The sequence below is a fragment of the Osmia bicornis genome, chromosome 5, assembly GCF_907164935.1.
Source record: "Osmia bicornis bicornis chromosome 5, iOsmBic2.1, whole genome shotgun sequence".
NCBI lineage: Eukaryota > Metazoa > Arthropoda > Insecta > Hymenoptera > Megachilidae > Osmia > Osmia bicornis.
Window position 1 is genome coordinate 8,870,917 of NC_060220.1, and position 24,519 is coordinate 8,895,435.

General features: G+C 37.7%; 5 protein-coding genes across 8 annotated transcripts; all 5 read right to left on the reverse strand.

Annotated features, from left to right (window-relative positions):
• Positions 1-3,244: 3,244 nt before the first annotated feature.
• LOC114872314 lies at positions 3,245-8,267 on the reverse strand. The gene is made up of 4 exons (XM_029179404.2): positions 4,660-8,267; positions 4,214-4,272; positions 3,772-4,054; positions 3,245-3,481 (listed from the first exon to the last, which is right to left on the reverse strand). Exons 1-3 carry the CDS (start codon positions 4,678-4,680, stop codon positions 3,808-3,810), a joined length of 327 nt encoding a protein of 108 aa, XP_029035237.1. The 5' UTR covers positions 4,681-8,267; the 3' UTR covers positions 3,245-3,481; positions 3,772-3,807.
• A 93-nt stretch (positions 8,268-8,360) lies between these two features.
• On the reverse strand, positions 8,361-9,208 carry LOC114872316 (signal peptidase complex subunit 1-like). The gene is made up of 3 exons (XM_029179406.2): positions 9,097-9,208; positions 8,891-8,950; positions 8,361-8,813 (listed from the first exon to the last, which is right to left on the reverse strand). Exons 1-3 carry the CDS (start codon positions 9,139-9,141, stop codon positions 8,631-8,633), a joined length of 288 nt encoding a protein of 95 aa, XP_029035239.1. The 5' UTR covers positions 9,142-9,208; the 3' UTR covers positions 8,361-8,630.
• A 1,181-nt stretch (positions 9,209-10,389) lies between these two features.
• On the reverse strand, positions 10,390-11,194 carry LOC114872315 (signal peptidase complex subunit 1-like). Its single transcript, XM_029179405.2, has 3 exons — positions 11,051-11,194; positions 10,842-10,901; positions 10,390-10,764 (listed from the first exon to the last, which is right to left on the reverse strand). The coding sequence occupies exons 1-3, from the start codon at positions 11,093-11,095 to the stop codon at positions 10,582-10,584; spliced, it is 288 nt and encodes a 95-aa protein (XP_029035238.1). The 5' UTR covers positions 11,096-11,194; the 3' UTR covers positions 10,390-10,581.
• Positions 11,195-11,328: 134 nt separating this feature from the next.
• On the reverse strand, positions 11,329-20,084 carry LOC114872305 (solute carrier family 26 member 6-like). Of its 4 annotated transcripts, none has more exons than XM_029179392.2 (14): positions 19,885-20,084; positions 17,666-17,779; positions 17,328-17,489; positions 17,158-17,268; positions 16,615-16,787; positions 16,064-16,231; positions 14,023-14,124; positions 13,820-13,953; positions 13,597-13,759; positions 13,246-13,422; positions 12,723-12,995; positions 12,447-12,596; positions 12,258-12,384; positions 11,329-12,146 (listed from the first exon to the last, which is right to left on the reverse strand). In XM_029179392.2, exons 2-14 carry the CDS (start codon positions 17,760-17,762, stop codon positions 12,001-12,003), a joined length of 1,983 nt encoding a protein of 660 aa, XP_029035225.1. In that variant the 5' UTR covers positions 17,763-17,779; positions 19,885-20,084; the 3' UTR covers positions 11,329-12,000. The 4 variants fall into 4 exon arrangements, 3 of the variants coding, with proteins under 3 accessions (XP_029035225.1, XP_029035224.1, XP_029035226.1); XM_029179391.2 differs by lacking the exon at positions 19,885-20,084 and adding an exon at positions 18,487-18,714; XR_003788746.2 differs by lacking the exons at positions 11,329-12,146; positions 19,885-20,084 and adding an exon at positions 18,487-18,716 and having other exon boundaries at positions 12,293-12,384; positions 12,716-12,995.
• Positions 20,085-20,574: 490 nt separating this feature from the next.
• On the reverse strand, positions 20,575-23,434 carry LOC114872307 (juvenile hormone esterase-like). Its single transcript, XM_029179395.2, has 10 exons — positions 23,130-23,434; positions 22,922-23,059; positions 22,687-22,846; positions 22,441-22,626; positions 22,170-22,369; positions 21,690-21,852; positions 21,469-21,620; positions 21,267-21,414; positions 20,946-21,078; positions 20,575-20,857 (listed from the first exon to the last, which is right to left on the reverse strand). The coding sequence occupies exons 1-10, from the start codon at positions 23,325-23,327 to the stop codon at positions 20,641-20,643; spliced, it is 1,695 nt and encodes a 564-aa protein (XP_029035228.2). The 5' UTR covers positions 23,328-23,434; the 3' UTR covers positions 20,575-20,640.
• Between the last annotated feature and the right edge of the window lie 1,085 nt (positions 23,435-24,519).

Below are 24,519 nucleotides of genomic sequence, written 5' to 3' on the forward strand. Positions count from 1 at the left end.
AAACGATCGACAGACCAATGTCGTGTTTTATCATTGCTTTGACCGACCGATTTGTCTAACCGCATTCCGACATGGAATCGGCCAGTGATCTTTCAGTCAAGTTCAAATCACGCGATTGTTAATGTCATGAGATTTCCTTCCACCGTCACCAGCACTCACAGTATACGCGCTATTGCTCAAAAGTCTTAAGATCGTGCAATTGCAATTCTCTATGATTCGATAGATAAATGAAAAAAAGGCGTTCAATTACATGGCGTTCAATTATGAAATAATGACTAAGGATTGTTATCTAGGAGAAACAAGAAGGAATACTCTTAGTTAAATTTAGCGATTAAGTTTACAAGCTAATCACGATCTAGCTGGATCAATTGATCAGTATAGTCGCACGTTCTCGTGCGACGCGTTAAGTTAATTAATGACTACTCGCGTGCGTTTCGCAATTGCGATTCATCTACCTGATTGTTTACTTGTTGCAGTTATTCTGTTTTGTATATATCATATGTTGTGTAAATATTCTTCTCTTAGTGTTATCTCTTAATAAACTGTTTTTTACGTGTTTTTTTAAGAATCATTGCGTTTTTATACCCTCTAGAAATCATGTAATCAACTTAAAAATAAGAAGTCATAGATTCTAAAAAATTTTTTACCATCGGAGTATCAAAATTAATTGACGGTAATTAATGGAAATTGAAAAACGTCGACACTAGAACCATAAATAAGACAACATTTTCTCGTTAGAGGATGATTAGTCATCGTAAGGATCAGTTAATTGGGGAAATTGATTGATCGATGGGTACTCGATCACCTAACTCGTTCCAATCATGGTGAACATGTTTTCCCATAACAGAATGATTTTTCTGTAACGATAATCGTTTGCCAAGCGGCGAGATTAGTTTGAAATGGAAAGTAAGCGGAAAGTGAGAGCAGATGTTATGGAGCACAGAGAATGACGATTTCACTCGTATGCTTGTATACATTTTATAGCCGGATGTTGCCCTTGATCTACGATAGCTAATGTCGATGTTCTCTTGTTTTCCTACGACACCAACAAGCTTCTAGTTCAATGGTCTCATAAATATGTCAAGGGAAAAGTACCCACGATTTAATTGATCTGAATCTTTCAATTGTTCATTGTGTTGAAGAATAATAAAGCATCAATCATTTCACATTTTAACACTTTGACAGCCTCACAATTTCATCAATCTACGATTCTTGTAATTTTATGCTCCTTTTAATGATTCGTATAATTATTCAGATTGCAAGATTAGTAATTAGCAAACTGTGATTATTATTAAAGTTAACGCTTTTACGAGCAAATCTTCTCTGGAACCTTCTAACATTCACGGATTACTTTAATGGGAATCGAATCGATTTGAAATGAAAATGAAACTTTCTACTAATTGCTATATTTTTTACTTTCAATTGGAATAATTAATTACGTCTGGAAATTTTAAAGAAGAGCGATGGTTCTTGGAGCAATTACCGGTGAATGCGATAAAAATTTGTTAAGTTGACAAAGTAAACATTGGAATAAAACTAAGTAACAAGGAAGGTGTCTTGCGATTGGAATAAAAAAAAAAAAAAAAAACAATTCACCGTTTACTTTCTTCATTTCATTGGCGTAAAATAAACTAAACGCAAAATGCATATCAATAATGCATGCAATTCAAAAAAAGCACATAATTAAGCAACTTTCTATCTTTTTTACGTTAATTTTAACATTTCTAATAAATTGTACATAAAACAGTGCAAAAAGAAGTTTGCTCAACTGTTAATATTATCTTTCTATCTATAAAAGACGAGCATCGTATTAGAATAAATTATACGTTTCGCAAGGAGATAACATCTTTCGTGGGACATTTTATTTAAGTAACCAATAGACTCGTAACACGACGATTATGATGAACAGATTATGGCTGCAAATGATAGATTACGACAATGGCTTATTACTATAATTACAGTAACAGTAGACAGAGAAAGCGAGCAAACGTACCAGAAGGTTCGAAAGGGTCATTTTCACTCGAATTTTTTTTGATCAAAATTGTAATCGAGATATTGGAATAAATATCAATTACAACTTTCCATTCAACAGGTATCGATTCGTTCAACATTTATTCATTGATTTTCATCAATATTCAATAATGAGGTAATTAAATAAGCGACGGATAGTAAAGTGAGAGCAACAGATAAATAGAAAAATGTTTTATTTATGTTTTTCTTTCACAGAAGAGATACGATGATGTCTACGACAATGATAGAAGGTTCTCGTGGAATTTCAGGTGATCTCAGGTGAGAGTGAACAGGGTTGGGTGGGGTGCACACAGGAACTATGTATTTTGCTTCGTTCCTGTACCATTCACTGATTGTGTTTCCGTTTATAAGGCTTGCCAGGATCCAACATTTTAGTTCCCCAAGAACAGCGGCCTCGGGAAACACTCCGATTTCAGTGAAGGCAATCTCGAAGCAGAAATGGAGAAGCTACGAGCACACGTGGGTGTTCATTTCAATTTCCTTTGTTTTCTTCGTTTGGTGATTTCTCAAAAATATAAGATCAATTAGTGGAATCATTTTAAGTAATTAGAAAATATATTTATGGTGAAGAAATTTCTCTTTTTATATTGAAAACAAGATTTTGCGAGATTAATCATTCTAGTGTGATGTTTGAAGAATGTGAAAGTTTTAAGTAATCTACAAAATAACATTTTTCTTTTTTAGATTGTTCTCTTTGTGTTGCTGGTATCCTTTGCCCTGGTGTACTCGATGCCCTATCCTGGGGGTGGTCACCACGAACAGTAATTATTCGATACAATTTCGATCGTACCAATTATTTTTTATTTATTAACACAAAAATATTGTTTTCAGCACACACTTCGTCATCCACGTACCTGAACTCATTCACAAGCATCATCACACTCATGTGAAGAAGATTCACATAAAATCTCACGACGAAGGGGGTGACGATGGACATGAACACATAGAAGAATGGTGAAATACTGTTAATTGTTAATTTTGTTCTTGTTATTGTTGTATTTAATTGTTGATCACTGTTGCCAAATATTATGTGAAATAAAATAATATTAAAAACTTATCCTCTTCACCCTTTGCCATCTTCGATTTTAATTCACTGATATTTAAACACTCGGGAAATAAATCATCTCATTTCACTTATATATTCGCAATTAGAAAGAATAAGAAAAGAAGGATAATAACAATGGAATATTTGTTAAACACGTGTATTGTATAAAAAAAAATAATGTAACATAATACAGTATGTACAAGTATCTTTGAACTAAGTACACACATGTGCATACCAAGTGGCAATAAACCTATATTACATACTTAAATGACTAAAACAAGCGATTCGAGTTATTTTGTACTATTTTAGAATCATTTAAATTCTAGCGTGCATACTTCCGGAAACGATCAAAAAGAAACCTCACGAAACACTATATTAACTCGAACGCTCTCTTTATTTTACAACCTGAAACAGAATAAAGAAACATTAATTTATCCTTTTAAATTTTCTCTAAAATTATCTTTATTAGCCAACCCGTTTCTAAGATCGAAAATCACTTTTCACTTTTGTACAGGCCAAACGGTAAGAGTTATCGAAAAAATTCTTGCGCCATTGTGTTTAGTGGGTCAAAATTTCAAAGAATGGCCGACAAAATTTCTTTTTTGCCACTTCAGGTCTGACCGGAAATGGCCGAAAAAGGGTTGGCTCTAGAGCGAATCTCGCTCTACTTCACTTTAGCTTGTTTTCATAATTACCTAAGCAATAACAAGCCGAAAGGCGAAGCGTTCCCATCACCACCATTGTTTCTCCTCGTGAACGGGTACAGGCACATGGACCTTTTCGACGATCGGGACAGGTACGTGGACTTTTTCAACGTGGTGCACCGGTACCGGGACAGCCACCTTCTTCACGTGATGGATGGGAATTGGAACAGGAACGGGCACCTTTTCGACCACGTGCACAGGTACCTTCTTCACGTGATGATGATGCACCGTGTGCACATGATAAGGCACGTGCACCTTGACGTGGTGGTACGAACTGCAATTAAACCATCGATTACCTTTAAATCGTCCCCATCGTTCCTACGATCGTAGGAAATATTTTTAAGATACTCTGAAGGGTGAACTGTGAATTTATCATTTTTCCAGCTGATCGTGCCAGCTGGGAAAAATGAATGCTTCTTGAAATAAGACTCACCCATGGTAGCCTGGTACCGGAGAAGACAGTGCCACGGTCAATATTCCAAACACGATTAGCTGCAACACGAATGTGAATTTCTGATTCGTAAGGCGAAAAGTGCACCGTCGTTTATATGCACGACGCTACGTTTTTATTTCTTTTTTTCAAGTTTCACTGCCCGTCCAACAGGGTGAAAGTGTCTCGTTCTAATTTTCAGCAAGTCGATCGATCGGTATCAAAATTTCTTACAAATACTAATATCGAAAGAAAAGAAAAGATGAATTTATGGAAACTCGTTTTGGTATCACAAAAATATCACCACGCGAATATCCACGAAAATTTTTATTTAAAACCGAGACTGACACAAAAATAAATCAACAACCACTGCTGTTCACGAGTAATACTTTCTTCCCGATCACAATTGTTTCACAAATAAAATTCTCCATGAGGAACGATCTACTCACAGCGATGGTCTGGGAGCGCATCTTGGTCGGCTGATTTACTCTCGAGCTTCTACCCTTCGAAACTTCTCCGCTCGGACGAGCTCGCGGTGCGATGGAAATAACGAGATTAATTAAAAACAAAAAAAAGGGAAAGAAAAGAAACTAATTCCGAAGACGATCACCGTGTCACGGTTGTCGATACGTTTCTGGCTTTGAACGGCCAGGGATGTGTGCTTATAAAGGACGAACCGAGGTGGCCAAAACCACCCGGTGAAAAGCCGACCAGGTGGGAGAGTAAAGTCGCTCGACTTTACGGTTACGTAAAAGCTAGGAAGCGGGCAACGTTGGTTACGTTCGTTTCGCGCGTTCCACCAGCTGCGTAACAGAAAACGTACGATGCGTACAGGGGGCATGTGTACAACTTTTCTGGATATTATCCGTTTTATTCTTTATTCGAGAAGGTAACTCATCGTAACGCGGATGAGATGGAGAAACGATAACGTTCGACGAGTTTCCTTCATTTTTCTGAATTATGGATCAGAGGGTTCATTGACATTAAGGGGTGATCTCTAGACGGCGAATACGAAGGTTCTGTGTTTGTCTGCAAGAAAATTTGTTTATTAAAAAAATTCGAAATCCTTGCGAATTTTAAAAGGTTGACAAAATGTCATAGGACCACGCTTCGTTTTATCATAGTGCGATCATAAATAAGAGTGGATAGTAAAAAATACAATGATTTAAAATTCATATCTCTGGATATTCTGTCTAGTACTTTTGTACCGGTAGCTTTGAATTTTAAATTTTACCAAGATCCATCACGCTTCTTATATAAATATTGCCTATAAATTTTACTGATATCATTTACTTGGTAATGGAAAAATTTTGAACGATACTTTATGCCATCCTGATGTCACGTAACAGGACGACGCTAGTGGAATTTTTGTATTACGTGATCGATTTCACCAAAAATCTTTTGCAAAATAATGTATTCCATTTATCCTGTTTATATACAAATAAAGGATATTTAAATTACATTATTTCAGATACAACACCTTATATATCATCATCGCTAATTAAAACTGTCAGAATTTAAATGAAAAAGTAATTATAAATGATAAATCATAAATAATTCGTTATTTCGAATTCTGTTCATCAAGCAGTGACATTTTCAAACGCGATTAACATATTCTTTTCGAAAAAGAGAAATTCTGTTACGTGTCGCTTGTGCAATTTCGAAATACATTATAAAAACTCAAATTCTTCTCTTTCGTTTGATATTGTTCATCTGGATGATATAATAATAAACACCATCACGTGCATAATAAACCACTTTATTGCCTGTTAATTACATCGAAGCTGTATCTAGCTCACCGTCAGTCAACCAGAACCACTTGGAAGTGGAACAGGAAAATAGAATTATCTAATGACAGACTATGTATCAAGACTATGTCTTTCCATCGACAAACAGTTCGTTTAATCGTGAAAAGATTAGGGGGTCCGTTTCGTTCTGCTTAAAAAACTTTCCTTCCGCTCGACGATTTCGTCTATCGTCATTATCTTCTCGTTTTCGACTAAACGTAATATTCTGGACACGGTATAAAAGCGTCTGAAATGCATTTTCCTCGAAACACTTTTACTCCCGCAGCTCGTCGAGCACGAAACAATTTAAGTGCTGAATTTCCGTCTGTCCTGTCGCGTTAATTAATCGCAACAAACTTGCATGGAAAGTAAACGAATAATAACTTTACTTCCCGTGCGCAACGTGCTAAGTCTAGTGACTTTAGCTCGTGCGCGGTTAGTCTAGGGAACCCTAGATCCGTCAATCTTTCAATTCTAATTCTCAAACGTGTCTTTATTTCTGGAATATAAATCGTATATACGCAATTTTGTTAGCATTACGAAGTACTTGGCTACTAATTACTGATATGGAATAACAAAAACACAGAAAGTGTACTTTGTTCCTTAGAGACCTTCGGTCAACGATGTTAACTTGATTAACCGCGTGGAAAATCTAATGCTCGAGGCCAGGAAAAACAATGATTATATAGAAACGCATAAATCGTTGAAGTCCAGATTCCTTTGTTACTTCCGTTCGAATACTTCGAATCGGTTTGCTTGCTTTCTAAATGATCTCGGGGCGTCAGTGTTAAGAGCAAGGTAACGGTCGAGACTGTGTCTCTGTTCCAATGTTCATTCTTTTTTTTTTTTCGTTTTTTCACGTGTAGGCCCGGCCAGTGTTGCAGGAAGTGGTGCAGCCTGCATGCTTAAAATATCCATCATACAGGGAGAAAGCGTTTCGTAACCCCTTTCTGTACGACTGTGCGTATCTTGCAAGTTGGGTGCACCAGGTAACCGGACGAGGTGAGAAAGACACAATTACGATTACGTAACACGACTTTTCGGTTAAGGTCCAATTTTTGGGAGGGACCACCCGTACGGGAAACGGGAAAGCAGGAATTTAGCAAGGTGATCCGTATTTCCCAGAAGAGATGACTGTTTAGAGAACGTACACGCGAGATGGTATCAGGAAGAGGATCGCATGAAACGTTGATGAATGAAAATTATAGAAAATTGTGATTGCGTTAAATTAGCCATTCTTTCGGTCTCGCTTTCTTTCTTTGTTTTCATTCTACTACTGTACTGTGCGCTAATTGTGATATGGAAATTGATCGTTCGGACACCTCGTAAATCGATTGTTCTCGATGACAAGGATTTCTCAAACATTATTGCTCAATAATGTTGATTTCTCTGGTGAACGCGTTGACAAAAAGAACGTCGATTCGCAACGAGTCCGCAAACGAAATCGTCCTCGTTGCGCAATCTCGTCCTCCCTTTCCGTATCCGTGACACGAGACACGAAGAACAAAGTGTCGAGAGTCGATGACGAAAGGGGCAAGGCTAGAGAACGCGAGCAAAAAAAAAGAGAAAAAGAAAAAAAACTGTCGAAGAGAAGAAATTGGTAACGGACGTGCTTTGCGGCATATTTTGTACAGCTGGAGGAAGAGACGTAGGGTGGTCGTGCGTTAACGCGTTCGCTGTGGACGTCGCAGACCCCCACCGCTCTTGATTAATATTATTAACGTTGATATCGATCCTTTTGATTTTTGAATTAAATTGAACGAGCCTCTAATTCAGATTCGACCAATTTGCGACCACCCTACATCGCTTCCATCAACTGTACTTATAATCGTTTGTCGTTTACGTAAGGATCGCCTGCAATCGCGATGCCCCACCGTTCGAAAAGGCTTCTACCTCTTCTGTCCTGTGAAAGTCACGTCGGCAGGCCGATTTTGAGGGAAATATGCTTCGGTTACCGTGCAATGGGAGAAAATGAGAAACGTGACCGATGAAAGTCAAACGTTGGAACCGATCCAATGTGTGGTGCGTGGTATGCGCCACGATCATAAACCGGTGTTTAATTGTTCGTTGCTAACGGGCAATTTATAGAATCCGGAATACATCGAAGTGGGCATGCTTATGAAAAAAAGACTACGCACAGGAGTTGGATCAACTTTGTAACCGAGGCTCCTTCCTGTTACCGGTACGATTATATAACAGTGGTTCCGAAGCGGAAGGGAAATTCTGAGTACGATATTTTATACGCTTGTACCGGTGAGATCGTCCACATTGATCTCCACACACGCGGTGTTTCGCAATAAGATTTACTTTCCAACGGTAAACAACATTAACGGTACGATACAATGAAATTTATGTAAGCAGAGTATGGTTACTAGAGTAATTTTATTGATGTCTTTGAAACATCAATGCATTGTGTGTAAATGCAATCCATTGGTACGAGTATTACTTGCCAGTAATACAATATACAGTCTAATTTAAAACTAATTATTTAAATAGAAAATATCAGTTCACTCTATTGCAATCATGCCCACTTGTTTCTCTCAATTGTAAGTACCTTATTTTAAGACTTACATAATAATGTAATATAATGCAGTAATAAAAATATCTTAAATATAATCATGAGTAGTAATTGACTACTTCTTTTTTTTTAACTTAGCTGCATTTGTAAGTTGAGGCTTTTGCCAGTCTAAAGGCTTACGGCGATACATGGGCCATGCTGGTACTGTGATCAGGATTGACATTAACAATCCAGCTCCAAGTATATAAATTGTCTGTGAAAACTGCTGGATTACATATCCCCATATTAATCCAACTATCTGTAAATACAGATCAAATATTTCTAATCCTTTAAAGGATATTTATAATTACAAATATTTAAAATACAATATTTTACCCCAAAAAGTGTTACAATAATCCTTGAGAATTTTTCTGCTCGAGCCTGGCCATCGTAATCCTAAGAAATATAAATAGTGTTTTAAAAATGTTAACATACGGCCATACATAACCTTAACAAAATTAAAATAAAATAAAATATTGTTCGAAAGTTGTTCAATGTATTTATTCATTTAATGCTAGTTATAGGTCATTTTGTAAACCTACCATATGCGTCGGAATAGATTTGATATACTGTATCAACAGATTCATCGTAAACAAACAAGATCGAGGTGCCGCGCCGGTTGCGTACTAATGCGAACGAACTTCAGTACGGTTCTCGCTTCCGGTCGGTGCGTTAACGTCGTACGCGCGGACGTTCGTATTTAGCAATCTAATTGTGTAAATTTTATTCGTATTAACAATTTTAATAATTTTAGTAGTGATACAGTGATAAAGTAACGTTTCCTCATTATGTTGAACTTATACTTTTACGGTGGCAACGTATATTACTAGTGAAATAGTGTTTTGGAACCCTACCGCCAATTTCACTTGAGAATCTCTCGACGTCTTTCTTCTTCCTGTGAGTATTATTTTGTTTTTACTGTACATATTCGATTTTTTTTGTTTCAAAACTATTTTCCTGCTGACATATAAATGACTGTACGTGGATAAAATGTTAATTATAGCATTTCAAATGAAATACGCAAATGCATAAACTGACCGTAGTTTAAATAACATGGTCAGTGACTCGATTCGAATTTAGTTTTTTAACCGAACAGTATTTACGCAATTTCTTAACTTATCATTTTACGGATATAAACTGAATGTGTGTTACGTATATCGTGCTTTCTAATGCTTTCGAATACGAATTTCTCCATTAAAATTCAGGAGATTATCATGTAAAGGCAGACATCATATATAGCAGATAAAAATGTAAAAATCAATATATTAGTTCGTACATACATATATACCATTCAATTTATATTATAATTTCTATCTGGCAAGAAAAATAGTTTAGTCGAGAAAATTTCCCGCCTTAGAATATTCTTATGCTATTTCTTGTTCCCTCCGCCATTTTTCCGGAAGGAATCACTGATAGGGATTGCATTCCAAATTATCATAGTTCGTGCCAGAGATCGTGTCACTGATCGGTTATACAGAAACTATTAATTAGAGTCAGTTAGCTTTTTCGAGGTGTCGACAACGCTGTACGTGTCATCATCGGTTAGAAAACGCGTTTCTAGTTGTTCAATGGCATGCAATGCTTGTCCATTCATACTTCGTAACAGTTTTAGAAAAGAAACCATCATGCGTAGCATGTTAGTCTACCCGCGTATAAACACGCGCGGAATTCAAAATAAGATTCAGGTAAAATGTCTCAAGGGTAACGACGTGTTACGAGAGTATTGAAATCTAGTAAGAAAATCAGCCGGTAAACATTACGAAATGTTAGTCGTGTTTCATTCTTCCTCTTTGCTATTTTTTACAATTCCTTTATTTAAATAGTAAATGTTCAGATAGAGTGAAAAATTAACTAGTTTATTTGTGTATTCATATACATTTAATGAAAGTCTTCAATATTTACCATTATCAATGGTATTTTTTTTAAATTACTGTTCTTGTATTCATTAAGAACAGTCATAAATATATAACTTTTCCACATATCTTTATTACAAAATATTATGAAGTACAATTACAAACAGCAGCCAACTATTTCTTTTTCTTCTGTTTAACTGTAACTTCAGACTGTGGCTTTTGCCATTCCAAAGGTTTACGGCGATACATAGGCCACGGCGGTACTGTAATTATAACAGCCAGTACAAATCCAGCGCCAAGTATGTAAATTGTTTGGGAAAATTGTTGGATAACATATCCCCATATTAATCCAACAACCTATAAATATAAATCAGGCTTATGGTGAATTTGAAGAAATTACATAGATTATTAATATTTTAAATATACTATCTTACTCCAAATAATATTATGATGATTCTTGATAATCTTTCTGCTCTAGCTTGACCATCATAGTCCTGAAAATGATAATATTATTCCTTAAATATTAAATAACAAAAGATATAATTATGTAGAAACACCTGTTGTATTGTAAGACATAACCTAACTATGGTTAGGTACACGTACAGCCAGAAGAATATAACTTAAAATTAATCTTTAAACTCACCATATACGTTGGAATGGATTTAATGTATTGTACCCAGGCACTCATTGTAGAATAAATAATACTAATTAGTCGGTTAATTAACAATAAACAAACTTTAATTCAGCCACAAATCATACAAGAAATGTTGACGTTGCTAGCGCATGCGCAGGTGTTTACTGCTGTCGCGTGTAACTTTCTCCGTGGCGCGAAATTAGAATTTAAAATTTGATGTTCATTAAAATGAATATAGTAAATACATTTTAAATATAAAGAAGGGAATAATGCAAACTCGAAACGTGTTATATTACAACATAAATTTATTTAACATAATATTGTTCTTTTTCACAATACTTAGAAATCGATGTTACGAAATTTGATCAGTGAAACAAAACGCATCGATCACAGTCGGTTGACTTTTTTAATGCACCGTAAGGACTTCGTGTCGTCATAGTTTAGAAAACGCGTTTTCTAACGTTGCAACGGCATGCAACTATGTTATATATTCATGTTTAACATTGTGCGATCGGCACGTGCTTCTGCATGCACGGAATTCGAAATCACGTCGCGATGATGTCTCGCCAAGAGCGATAATGAATCAGGAATATCTAAATTGAGCAAACTAATAATCGATCAATATCCGATCACAAATATCAAAAGTACTCTCAGGAATCCTTAACCCTTTACGATCCGGACTAATTTGCTTCCATTTGGTCCTCGTGAATTTTCAAACTCTTTCGAGCTAGGAATCAATCACAGAACAATATCACATACATACACACCCACGTGTATCACATTTAATCAAGCGTACTGCCTCTTTTACGAGGCTTCATTCATCAAGGAATCGCTTAAATATATCACGCAGGAACAGGGGCAGTTTAAAGATCGCAACAGACGTTGCGTTAATTGAGTATCCACTGTTCGTAAAACATGAATGAACACTGGTCACCGACGATTAGTATTCTCGGCTCCTCCTACATGGAGGAGTACCATGCCGGTGCGTGCGTCAACTCGTTGCATCTTGCAAAGTGCACCGCGTCAGCCACGGTGGGGAACATGGAGAAGAGACCGCCTCCTAATTCCGTCAGATTGCACTTTCTCATCATCTCGTACACGGGTCCTGGAATCGGTTAAACTCTATCGAATCCCGTTCGTTTATCGCTCGAACCGATCGGCCAAGCTTCCGCTTCCGATCGATCGCCCTCGAGGAACGTTCGTCGATTCTACTCACCGGAACAGCCGACTATGTACACTGCGATATTGATGTCGCAGTACTCGCTGATCAGGTTTCCTAGGGTCGTTGTACCCGCCAGATCTATGTGAGTCAACGCGCTGAAGTCCAGTATCAACGTTTGCAGCTGCGAAGTAACAATAAAAGGAAATTGATTGATTCCTTTATGGAGAAAGGATTAATCCTCACCTGTTTAATTTCCTTCAACTCCTCGTGCCTCGTATTCTTCCGGGGCTTTCGTCCGGCCACTTTGTACACCTCCTCACGAAACTGCTGACGACAGGCAAAGTTTAAACTGCCGGAGTAATGAAATATCTTGATACCCGGTAGCTCGACCGTCTGGAAACGCAATGCCCGTGGGGATCAGTCGTTTGGGATAGGATTCGGTGGTTTACTACACGAATGAAATCCACTTTACAGCAGAGACGATAGTAAGAACGAAAAGTGACTGTCATTACTCCATACGCCTTTATATCTCTTGCTATCCAGATAAAGCTCGGTACCAGGCACTTGGGCCAGCGAACAGGTGTACGGACGAACGGCGAACAGGATCAGTTTCCCTATGCAGAAGAATATCCCGGCCATCAGACCATACTCCACGTCCAACAGAATGACGGTAATGAACGTCACGGCCCAGATGATTCCGTCCATCTTGTCCAGATTCCAGAATTTCTTCAACTCTTTCACTTTCATCAGCATTCCATTCAGAGCTACCACGATGATGCTGGCTAGAACACACTGTTCCAAAAAATAAAGTGAACTAGAACGAGATTCGCTTTAGTGCCAACCCATTTTCGGCCATTTCCGAAAAGGCAAAAGTGGCAAGAAAAAATTTTGACCCACTAAACAATGGCGCAAGAATTTTTTTGATAACTCTTATCGTTTGGTCTGTACAAAAGTGACAGAAAGTCTAAATGCTATAGTCCCCTTATTAAGATTTTCAATAATATATGAAACACTCTGGGGATTATAAGAGAATGATTATTACCCGTGGTAGAGGCTCAAAGAACGGACCAATCCATAGTAGGACACTGATCAGAAGGCCACAGGATATCAGGCTAGCCAGCTGAGTGTGTCCTCCAACAGTCTGCTGGATCAAAGACCTGGACAAGGAAGCTGTAAATGGCATGCAAGAGAAGAAGGATCCAACAAGGTTACCTACACCCTGAAATAATAATAAATAAGGAATTATTCTATGCCTTGAGTTTTAACGAGACAATTATTATCAATATGAATCGTTAAAACACTTTGTGGTCAATTTAGAAGAGCCTTGAAATCAAAAGCAGGTCGAGGATCAACTGGGATCAATTTTTTAAGTCAAGGATTTATTTAACGTTACCTGAGCCATTAGTTCTTGGTTCGAGTCCACCTCGTAGCCCAATTTTTGTGCGAAGATCAACGCCATCGACATGGTTATGGTGTAGGACACCATGGTGATTACGAAACTGTCCAAAAGGATGTTTGGTATCAACGAGAACGGAGGTAGAAACGGAGTTGGTAATCTAGAAGAGAAAAATATATGAAAACTACCTTTCTTGCGTTTTTAAAAATATTCTAATTACCCGACTGGTATGTGACCGACTGTCGCCAGTCCATAAGTTTCTCCAAGATTCAGGTACATTGATAGAATAGTTCCAATTAACACTGCCAGCATTTCGATGGGAAACGGTAGAGGACTAAGTCTTGCGATTCTCTTCTGCGAATAAAATATAATTAATATTCAACGGGTTAATATCTACGCGAACAATGAGATTTTTAAAACAACCTTTAGAAAATTGTTGAGGATCAGGATGAGAATGATAACGGTAGAAAGGACGATCGCGACCCAGTTGACGGTTTTGATGTTCTCGAAGTAATCTATGTAAGTCTGAAAACAATGAAATTTAATTATATAACAATCGTCTACATCTCGACGATTGTCCTTCGAGAAATCTTCCGTTTCCACGGAACAAAACTGTGGGACTTCTCGCCGGTAGATGAAAAGGAATCTCTTTCTTCGACCGAGTAATCGCCGATAGAAAGTTGCAAGAGGAATTTCGTCCGGCATTTCATTGCGACTAGTTTCTTCGCAATTTTCGTTCCGTTCACCTCGGGATACCGTATGGAACCGAGTTTCCTGAAACGGATGTATTCTATATGTCGGAAACGAGAGAAGGGAATAATAAAGCGCTGTAAAACGTGGCTTTATTTGGCAGTCGGCGATCATGGCCCTTGCGGTCATGAACGACTTTTACGTTTTGATATCAAAAAGGGGATATCCGCTTCAGGAACGTACCGGAAACGCGGCTACGAGACCCGGAAGAACAGTGAAGCGCGTTAGAAATTCTAATATCAATTCTCGTAGCGATAAAACAATTCGAGTTTCTTTTTTTTTTTACGATAGTTCCGTGAAAATTAGCCGTGCAATTTGATTTTTCTTCAGCAATGACATTGGAGTTCGTTTTCTCGAACGCCGTGAACGGTCAGCTTGAAACGAGGTCTATCGACACGGCTCGTTAATCTATAAAAGAACATAGAATTTCAAGAATTGCTGCCAAGATTCGCATAATTCTTTCTCTAACAAATTTCTCAAAATTTTTTGGGTCTTTGATTTTTTGCAACTTGGATTTTCAATCTAAAAATTTACAAAGCTGTTATAATATGTGCCTCGTGAATAGAAATATCTCTGATTTTTTTCGGAATTTTTCATTCGTAAAAGAAATCGACCAAAACCTGTGTTTTACATTTTTGTTCATTACTACCCCTACAGATGAGATACAGGGCTGAAATTTGGCACAGACTGATTTTTCTTGATAAGCTATCGAATGAACCATCGCAAGGCGAATTTGGTTTCGGTGTACTTTTCACCATCTTAACCAGCTTTACCCTTTAGAGATCGTTTTTCTTATTATTGAATTATTGATTCGTAATAATTTTGCATCGTTTCGGATACAAAATATCATCCGAATTATTTTATACAATTTAAGTTGAACATTCGAAACTACGGTAGTTTGGACTTTCGAAGTTTTTATTTTTAGCCGTTTCAAGGTTCAACCGAAAAACTGATAACACGACCTTCATGTTGACACAAATGTTCGATAATAATCACGGTACACTCGGAATTGGATCGTTTCAACAATGTTCCGTACAAAAGTCATTTGACTACTCGAGTAAACGTTCTTATCGTATGGAAAAATTTTGCTTTTTTCAATGACGTGTCAGTAGACAAAGATTCTAAATTTTTGAATCAAATCATCGAGCAAATGTTACACAAACGACCACGTATTATGAAGGCCTTTCAACGACATTATTGATAAAATTCTGATAAGAAGTCACGTTTATTGATCAGGACAGATACGTTCGGTCAGTACGTGTGGTTCGAAGCAATCGGAAAGTTGTCAGCCGATCGATGTAACGTAATGATAAATTATGAAATGGTTGAAGTAATTTAAATTGCACAATTCAGTTGCTATCAATTTGTAAGAAATATTGATTCGAGCAAACTTCAGATTTTTAGATTGGAAAAATAATTTTCCAACGACGTAACTAAGCAATCTTCCCTTTCATCTCCCGTTAATTACGTATAGAGAGAAAGTATCTATCGATAACCCAGACATCTCAATCGATTAACTAACGGTCTTGCAATTTGATCCTGTAGAAACTTTCCTTTCGAACCCATCGCTCTTTCTGTCAGTTACGATCGATTATAACCATCGCTGCTGTATTGTCATTAAAACAGAGTTTGTCGTGAATCAACGATTCGTTACTCACCAATCACCCACGCGTTAACCCAGTCCCCAGGGAAGTATTCTACCTTCCGTACTTACGAAGATCAACTTGAAGGCTCCTTTCCGATTAGGTAGATTCTTAAGTCCTAACAAATCCTTTATTTGCGACGTGAACACGTGAACCGCCGCCGAGGTGGTGAATCCACTGACCAGACTGTCCGCCAGTAAAGAGGCGATCACTCCCAATCGCAGTAGATACATCAATAGCTGAATTTGAAAAAAAAAAAATGAAAACATAGGTGTACAAATTAATTCGGTGCCTTCTCTATTTATTTTTAAAAAGCCATAGTAATTCCAATTATTGAAATAATCGTTATTATTATGTTGTCTTGTCACTTTTTAAATATTCAAATTAAAAATATTAATTAAGAAGGCGTAATACTAAAGGCATCGAATTAATTTGTACACCTAATAACAAGTTAATGAAACTTGAACCTTGTCTCCCGACAAGATGAAGGTTTTTCTAATTGGACCGTAACGAAAGGATTAAATATCAACGGAACGCTTGGGAGGTTCTCCTTCACGGACAGATAGAAATTAGAATTTTCATAGATTAAAAAAGAAAAGCGACGAGATCGAAGGACGATTACCTCAATCATAGCTACGGTGAACGTGACCGCGGTAGCAACCTCCACGGGGGAATATTGATTATTCCTGGATAATTCCTGATTATCCGTAGCATTGTTGTTCGTCTGTAATTCCTCCGGGGTGCTATAAGTGGCTACCACTTTTCCAGTCATCATGCAAACCAACGCGAACGTACCTTCGCATAATAAAAGTAGCAATTAAAATATCCTTTTATTTTTAATCCTGGGATTTTTAATCCATAGGCTGTTCTTGAACTGGTGGTACAAATGAAATGAATCTTATTGGAAATTTCATTATTCGTATTTGCACGTGAAATCTGTATCACCGGGTCAAGATTATTTTACATGTTAATATATACGTACATATATGTATGTATGCACTCTCCGTTCGCTTTAAGGTGTTAATAGTCTTCTGTTCGATAAAGTGTTAATGTTGGAGTGAAGCTCGTCTAATGGTACCATAAATTAGCCCGTTAATGATTGATCGTCGTATTATCGATCACCAAGCTGACGTAACGTTTTATCGTGCCTCGATTGATTACTTACCCATCGAATTGTGCTTCGAAGTGCCGAGAAACAGGTAAACTAAAACGGGAAAGAATGCCATGTAAATTCCGACGATCGGTGGTACGTTGCCCAGTATCGCGTACGCCAATCCTGGAATAAGAATTAAATTAATTATTCCAATTACTATAATTTTATTTAAATCCTTTTACCTTGAGGGATATGCATCACCGCGACGGTAACCCCGGCGATTATGTCTCCAAGGATGTTGCCTTTCCAATTATACTTCGATAACCAACCAATTAAAGGTATCGATTCTTTGGCAGCCTTCAAACAGTTGAATTTTCGGCATCTCGATGATAGATTTTGAAAAACTACAACGATAATAAAATTGTGACTGAAATGAATGAAATGACGCTCTTTACAACATTTTTATTTCAATCTTTTCACCGATCGGTTAATAAAGAAAAGCAAATACTAGTATCCAATGTTCGTAAATTTTTTCCTAAAGCAATTTTTCGAATATTTGATGTTCGCGGGGAATGCTTACCCGTTTCATTAGGCTTGACATATTTGTACAAGTGATTGATCTCGTCTTGTTGGTAGACCGGTCGCCGGACCATCAGCTCCGGATTGTTCGTCGACATCTCGTCGCTCAGGTAGTCTACGAAGGTAAATTATGTAATGTTTGTACCGTTAGAAAGATCGCACGCAAAAGGTAACGAGACGCATCGTTGAGAGGAAAGGAAACACTGAAACTCCAGTTTGGAAATGAAATTTATCGGTCGATGGGAACCGATTACATAGAATTGCGTAAATTTGTGCTACTAGTGGAGCACGTGGTTAAGATCTATAGGAGAAAAACGCGTTATCCACTTTCGAATCGCAATGAACCGCTTCCCTCCACCTAGTAACACAGTGAGAGTTATCCAATCTTATCACGAATCGTTAAGCCGACATTATTGATCGGTCAATCACAGGCGATGACATTTATCACACTAATTTTAATACTTCTTCTTCTTCATTGCTTTCGTCACATTCGAGCAAGTATTATTTAAGCGAAGACGTCTTCGGAATTTTGAGCGTCTAATTTTACTCGGTGCATCGTTCGCGAGACATGGGTTACGATTGACCCGGCATCACCGACGCGAGTTGGCATCGTGAAAATAGACGCGTGCAGTGAGACGTCTTAGAATCTTACGATATATTAATTTCGTTAGATGGAAAATGGAAAGTTTCGATTAGAAAATAAAACTTTCCGTTCTCAGCGTGGCGTTTAACTCGTTGACCGGCATCTGGGTCACCGGTTAATTTACGTCCTCGGATCTTGTATCACCGATTTCTTAGAATCTCAATAAAATTCATAAAAACCTGTCATCACGGCGAATAGAATCTGCTTCCTTTCGATCTAACTCGCACGAGAAACAAACGGATGGAACGAAGACGAAGCGTTACGGCGAGTTAGATCGGCGCGAGCCACTCGCACGCGCGTACCGATCACTTCTAACGATAAAGGCAGAAGATCGAGAGAGGATCGAAGTTGCGAAACGATAAGTTGCACCGTCTATGCGTTACTAACGAATCGACGACGCGAACAGAACGAACTTCGTCCGACTGTTTGCTCGTATTTTTCATCGACGTTCAGTCACGTGCCGTTGACGCGGCGAGAACCACCGAATAAAACGTCTTGCGTTTCTCGGGATGATCGCTCTCGTCAATGTAGACATACTTTTCAACGATTAATTGAGCTGATGTAACAGTGTTGACCGAGCCGTGGCTTTAATTGAAAGAGATGTTTGTCCCAGGAAATAGTCGGCGAACGTTTTCAAACGAATTGAAAATCTTGTGTTTCCTTCGATTCATCGGTGAATAGAAGGAAAATATGATAAAATGTGTTTGGGTGTTTCCTAACCCGTTTGACCCTGTTTGGATGATATTGCTCCCGCGATAAGGTTGAATATTGTGAATCAGTGATCATTATTTCAGTAAAAATTAATTTTCCTACCAAAAATTATTTGAAGGTATCGAGTTCATTTCTGTTGTCGAAAATTAATTATAGGGCTTGTATTTTACTGGTCAGTATTTTAACCCCTTTTTGTCGGTATTTAAATGTGAAGGGTCAGTAATCCCCGTTTAGTATTTTGATATTGACCATTTTGGTAATAGAATACTGACCGAAAGTTGATTTATATACTGACCGAAAATGGACTTAAATACTGACCATTTAATTTGTTACCTAATTATAGTAGGAATTATTTCTATTTTTCAATACCTATATTCAGATTATTTTTGCAAAACAAATGTGTTTACCATTGTGCTCCGACGTGAATGATACGCGTTGCTTATCATTAATTTTGATGCATACGGTAGACACCGAATAAATTAGCGTTTGAAAAGCCTTTGAAGCGTTATGTATCGGGTACAAGGAACAAGCGAACAATGGAAAGTGTTATTTAATCGTTCGACAATTTTATAATAATTTAACTTTCCAGATTGATAAATCATATTTCTCATAGTCACATGATTCTCATTGTTACTAACTGAAGTAGCGAACACGATAAGAAGGAAAAAATATGATGTCGATAGCGTTGAAAAGCGAGTCGAAACCGATAACCGCAAGAACGATGTAAAAAAAGTTTCTAAACACAGAGTAAAACTTTGAATTCACTTATCGCGATACTGAAATGCTCATCAACGATTCAACCAGCCTCGTTTTCATACTTAATCCAGGTTTCTGTTTACTTTTTTGGAATCAAAGCTTTTATTTACCTGCAATTATTTATCCAGTAAAATTGATGAATCAACGGAGCTAAGATGAAATTACGAACACGAGTGGAACACTGATACTGATCGAGAATCAGTAAGATTCAATAACGCTACACGTTTCTATTGACTTTGCTGAAGTTCTTCTGTTTGATCTTTGACTGACATGTCATTCGTTATTAATCAAAAGCGTAATTGTTTCCAAACACGTGGAATTTCGTGAAAACAGCGACGCCTCGCGATTTATGAACGTCACTACTGTTATCTTATTTATCAGAGAGGAAATAACAGGATGATGACACTATTATCGCCGTCTTTCAATTCGAACCGAAGTCTATCGAAAAGTAACCAGAAACATGGCAATAGATTGTTAATTCGACTGTTAAATTTTACCTAAAAATTATTTCAGTAGAATATCTGAATTTGATTTTGAAATTTAAAGTATGTACTTATTATAGAAAGTTTACTGGTATATTTATGATCGGGATTTATTTAATCAGTACCATCTATTTACTTCCCTTCTGTTTGCTTTTATTTATCAATTGAGATAATATTCGCAGAACCTGAAATCGTAAAAGGCGTTGACGACTCCTGTGCGAACTGAAAATCTTAGAATCTTTGGGATTAGAGGATCTTAAATTTCACTCTGTTAAAAATAACAAATTGTATTATTAAAAAAAAATTATATTTGGTTTATACAGTATTATACAGAGCTTTTTGCCAAAAGATGACGTTCCAAACAAGAGTCTTATATTACAAATATCAAAAGATATCTGTATGGATCGTTGGTATCTTCACGCAGGAGCTAATCACCGGTAACGCCGCGTCCAAAATTTTCATATATGTTTCTGTCCCATCGTCTACTGTACGATTATGCATCACCTCATTTTCATCGAGTTCTATCTGCAAGCCAGTCTGATCAGAACTTTTCCAAGTCACGTTGTAATTAGAATTCATTAAATGCTTCGGTGTTGGATCTCTGCGAAAGATGGAAATTTGATTACTTAAGAAACCTGTTATGGGTAGATGTACCCAAAGGTGACTTGATAATTTCTCATTTTTCGCACCCGTATTTGGCAAAGTTAGCCCACATGCTGACCATCTTTTTTCTGAATCTATTGAAAGGGTGCCTTCCATCCCTGGGTGCTTTAAGATTGTGTACGTAAAATATGTATCCGATATCATCGAAATGAGAAGTTCCTGAAACGTATTCAAACCAGTCAAAATGATTGATTTTTAGTATCTTATTTTAATTTATAAATTTTATCGAGGTATTTTTGTTGAAACGTATGTTGGCTATTATTATTGAAATTTATTATTGAGAAATAAGTGCATTAAACGTCGATAATTCTATTATTAACAATTTAGAAGAACTTTGCTCCGCTTACCATTCAAAGGATTTTCATACAATTTATGCATAGAATATTCCGTTTCGTATGACAATCGGTAGTAATAGATAGGATACTGGGCGTTGTGTTTCGCCAAGAGTCTTTGAGTTAGATCGATAGGACCACTGAAGAAAACGTCCGTTGCAATCTGAAAATGATAGAATTTCACCCGAGTTCTAATTAAAAAGTAGGATAAATTTACCTTCATAGCTTCGTCATAGGTAGCATTGTAGATTCTTTGCACGAGTAACGCTGTTTGATCCATCGGTTCAGCGTTCATATGTCCACGACGTTCGGTCATCTGATTGATGTACCTTTTAGCCCAATCGATTATATTCGCTATACCGATCGGTGCTGAACAAATTCAATAATAATATTATATATATCTGTGATTTTCTATCGTTTTGATAGAATGATACTCACGGCCTAGGAATAGAATTACTTCATCTCGAGTATAGCCCATCATCATTGCGTGTCGATAGAAATTTCCATTAGAATACTGAGTTATAGGACACTCCGTCAAAAATGAGCTATTAGTGGGATCGATTCTGGGATCTTCTATCGTCGGTCGAAATGGCAGGAAATCCTAGATGATTAAGGAAATAATTTCCAGGGATGTTTATAATGCTTCGAGACGAACTTAATTTTGTTGGCGTTTAGTGGAGGGGGAAGGCGGTGAGTCTCCCCGGACGCCCTTTAGTTCAGGTCGGCGACCGCCAGGTGGCAGTGGGATTGGATCTGTTCTCGCTGGCGGTCCCTCGGCATGCGATCATAGGCGTCTGGGGCAGGGATCGTCTGTCGTCAGCCCCACTGACGAGTCTGGCAGACGATCCCGAGACGAAACGCCTTTTAATAAAGTGCTACGCTAAATGTTTCAATAAAACTCTTTGATTATGTAGTTACCAATCCGATCGTTGACCCAACACGTGCAAGATCCATTGCAGGAGCACGTTGAAAAAAATTCAGCAAATCGTTCTTGCTCTTTGGGACGTAGTTAAGGGATGCCGCAATATGATAAGCGTTCGCAATGATATTCTCTGGGGTGTGGTATGCCCACGGGCACAAGGGTGTACCGCTCATGCTAATCGATCGTAGAAACAGACCTGATTAGGAAACGTGTCATTAAAGTAATTATACAATACGATGTAACAAAGAATTCTTCTTATTTGTATACCTCTTGATCGTTCAGACAACACGTGGAAACCCACAGCAGTGCTACCAGCACTTTCTCCAAAAATTGTCACTTGTCTCGGATCACCCCCGAACATCGCGATATTCGTCTGCACCCATTTCAAAACTAGATTCTGATCCTTCAGACCAGCGTTTCCTGTTGCATCCGGATGCTTCAGTGTCAGAAATCCTATAAATGAGAAAATCTCTTTAGAGTCTAAAATTTGGCGAATGAAAAGATTAAAAATACCGAGAGGTCCAAGGCGATAATTGAAGCTGACGACAACGAGGTGCTCTTCTAAAAAGAAATCAGGTCCGTATAGAGACGTGTTGCTGGAGCCTGAACTATAGGCACCTCCGTGGATCCACACCATAACTGGTCTCAGATGCAACCGTCTGTTGAACCTCGTCTGATAATGATTATTTCATTGATTTTTTTAATTAGAATTATAATATTATATATATATATAAAAGTATAAATTTACCTCAGGAGTGAAAACGTTAAGGAACAAACAATTTTCATCGCCTATCAGAAGATCGGTTTGAAATTCCTTCTGTGGACACACATTACCCTCTTGGTAAGCGTTTAACACTTTCCTCCATGGTTTAATGGGCACTGGGGGCTGGTTGTTAGATGATATTAATTTCTGCTAGATTTTCTAGTTGCAAATAGAAAAATAAATTTCACTTTACTTTGAATCTGAGCTGACGAACCGGTGGTTGCGCGTAAGGGATTCCTCTGAACGACGAATACTCGATTCCATTCCAGTATGTTTGCAGTATCAAGCCTCGTACAGGCCCGATCGACGTATTTACCACGGGTGTTCGACGAGAATTCGCGAGCAAGCAGAACGAAAAGGAAACGAGTGCGAGCAAAGTTGCGCCACTCATGGTTCCTCAATGGAACAGCGAAAATACGCTGATTCTGTTCTTTTCGACTGCTTCAAAGTATGTCTGTCCACAGATAATTGTAAGTTGTGGTATTTCTACTCGATACAGGAATCCTGATCATGGAAAATTTATCGGTCACGTATAAACATCATTGGCGTACAGGAAAAACATGTTGAACGACTGTTTAACTTCTTCTTTTTTATGTAATCGTTTTATTGAGACTTCTTCTGTTTGGATAATATATGACGTAGATGATTTATATAACAAAGCTTGTTTTTAAACGAATCCATAATTGCGATTTAATTATGTGCTGATCAACGTGTGTGCAGAAATTTCAGTTTGCACAAAGATTCAACAAATTTTTCACCTTCTCTTAATCCTATTTTTTGTACAATAAGAAGGGCGATTTCTGGTGTAAATTTCGTCAGAAGGTAGAAAATGAATTCTGCGAACACGCGTTATCTAATAGTTCGTTAGGAGGGCCCCGAGGAAAAGCTATACAACCGGTCACGTATTGGCTCTTCCGTTCAAAAGCAACAATCTCGATACCCTTTCACGCTAGGTAACAATGAAAGCCCGCTGGGGGATGTTAGGTTTGAAGGGGACGAGAGGGTGGTGGAAATTTAAGTTACAGCTGGTAAGATCTAGCAGCCGTCTATCGAGTGGCCAGGGAATGTGGAACGTTCGCAAGCTTTCGTACAGATCTCTTCTTTCTTAAAGCCATTTTTAACCCTTTCTCCTAGGAATGATACAAATTTTAAGTAACCAATGATAGGTTAAAGTAACAAGAGTTAATTACTCGAAAATGATTTGCTTTTCGCTGTAACATTTGTAGAAAGCAGCGTTTGAACGCAATGAATTCCGGCACCAACTTCCTGTTGAATATTTCATGGTCCAATTCTGGGCTGCAAGAATTCCTAAGTACATTCTTGATGAGGTAGAGTAACTTTGGTGGCGTACGTACGGGGAGTCCGAATTGTTACAAATGGGAGAATTATTCGAACGATTTAGGAACAAAACGGCTATAAAAGAAACCCTTAAATTTAAGGGACGATTGCGGGAAGAGAAGGTGATAGAATCGGTGGAGAGAAGAAAAATAACGCTGGTATGGTTAATACGTCTTTTTTCTACGTGTCTATTTATTATGAAAATATAATACAAAACATCCTATGTTGTATTACATAGATAACAA

What these genes read in the sequence shown, in the direction of transcription:
- LOC114872314 (XM_029179404.2), bottom strand. Translation starts at nt 4,680, where the DNA reads ATGCGCTCCCAGACCATCGCT. An exon ending in TGCGCTCCCAGACCATCGCT is followed by an intron (nt 4,273 to 4,659) that starts GTGAGTAGATCG and finishes TTCGTGTTGCAG; the next exon opens with CTAATCGTGTTTGGAATATT. An exon ending in CCGGTACCAGGCTACCATGG is followed by an intron (nt 4,055 to 4,213) that starts GTGAGTCTTATT and finishes GTTTAATTGCAG; the next exon opens with TTCGTACCACCACGTCAAGG.
- LOC114872316 (XM_029179406.2), bottom strand. Translation starts at nt 9,141, where the DNA reads ATGAATCTGTTGATACAGTATATCAAATCTATTCCGACGCATATG. An exon ending in AATCTATTCCGACGCATATG is followed by an intron (nt 8,951 to 9,096) that starts GTAGGTTTACAA and finishes TATATTTCTTAG; the next exon opens with GATTACGATGGCCAGGCTCG. An exon ending in TTATTGTAACACTTTTTGGG is followed by an intron (nt 8,814 to 8,890) that starts GTAAAATATTGT and finishes CTGTATTTACAG; the next exon opens with ATAGTTGGATTAATATGGGG.
- LOC114872315 (XM_029179405.2), bottom strand. Translation starts at nt 11,095, where the DNA reads ATGAGTGCCTGGGTACAATACATTAAATCCATTCCAACGTATATG. An exon ending in AATCCATTCCAACGTATATG is followed by an intron (nt 10,902 to 11,050) that starts GTGAGTTTAAAG and finishes TATCATTTTCAG; the next exon opens with GACTATGATGGTCAAGCTAG. An exon ending in TCATCATAATATTATTTGGA is followed by an intron (nt 10,765 to 10,841) that starts GTAAGATAGTAT and finishes TTATATTTATAG; the next exon opens with GTTGTTGGATTAATATGGGG.
- LOC114872305 (XM_029179391.2), bottom strand. An exon ending in GGTGATGCATATCCCTCAAG is followed by an intron (nt 17,269 to 17,327) that starts GTAAAAGGATTT and finishes TTCTTATTCCAG; the next exon opens with GATTGGCGTACGCGATACTG. An exon ending in TCTTTGAGCCTCTACCACGG is followed by an intron (nt 12,996 to 13,245) that starts GTAATAATCATT and finishes TTTTTGGAACAG; the next exon opens with TGTGTTCTAGCCAGCATCAT.
- LOC114872307 (XM_029179395.2), bottom strand. Translation starts at nt 23,327, where the DNA reads ATGAGTGGCGCAACTTTGCTCGCACTCGTTTCCTTTTCGTTCTGCTTG. An exon ending in GTATGAAAATCCTTTGAATG is followed by an intron (nt 21,079 to 21,266) that starts GTAAGCGGAGCA and finishes AATACGTTTCAG; the next exon opens with GAACTTCTCATTTCGATGAT. An exon ending in GCTAACTTTGCCAAATACGG is followed by an intron (nt 20,858 to 20,945) that starts GTGCGAAAAATG and finishes CATCTTTCGCAG; the next exon opens with AGATCCAACACCGAAGCATT.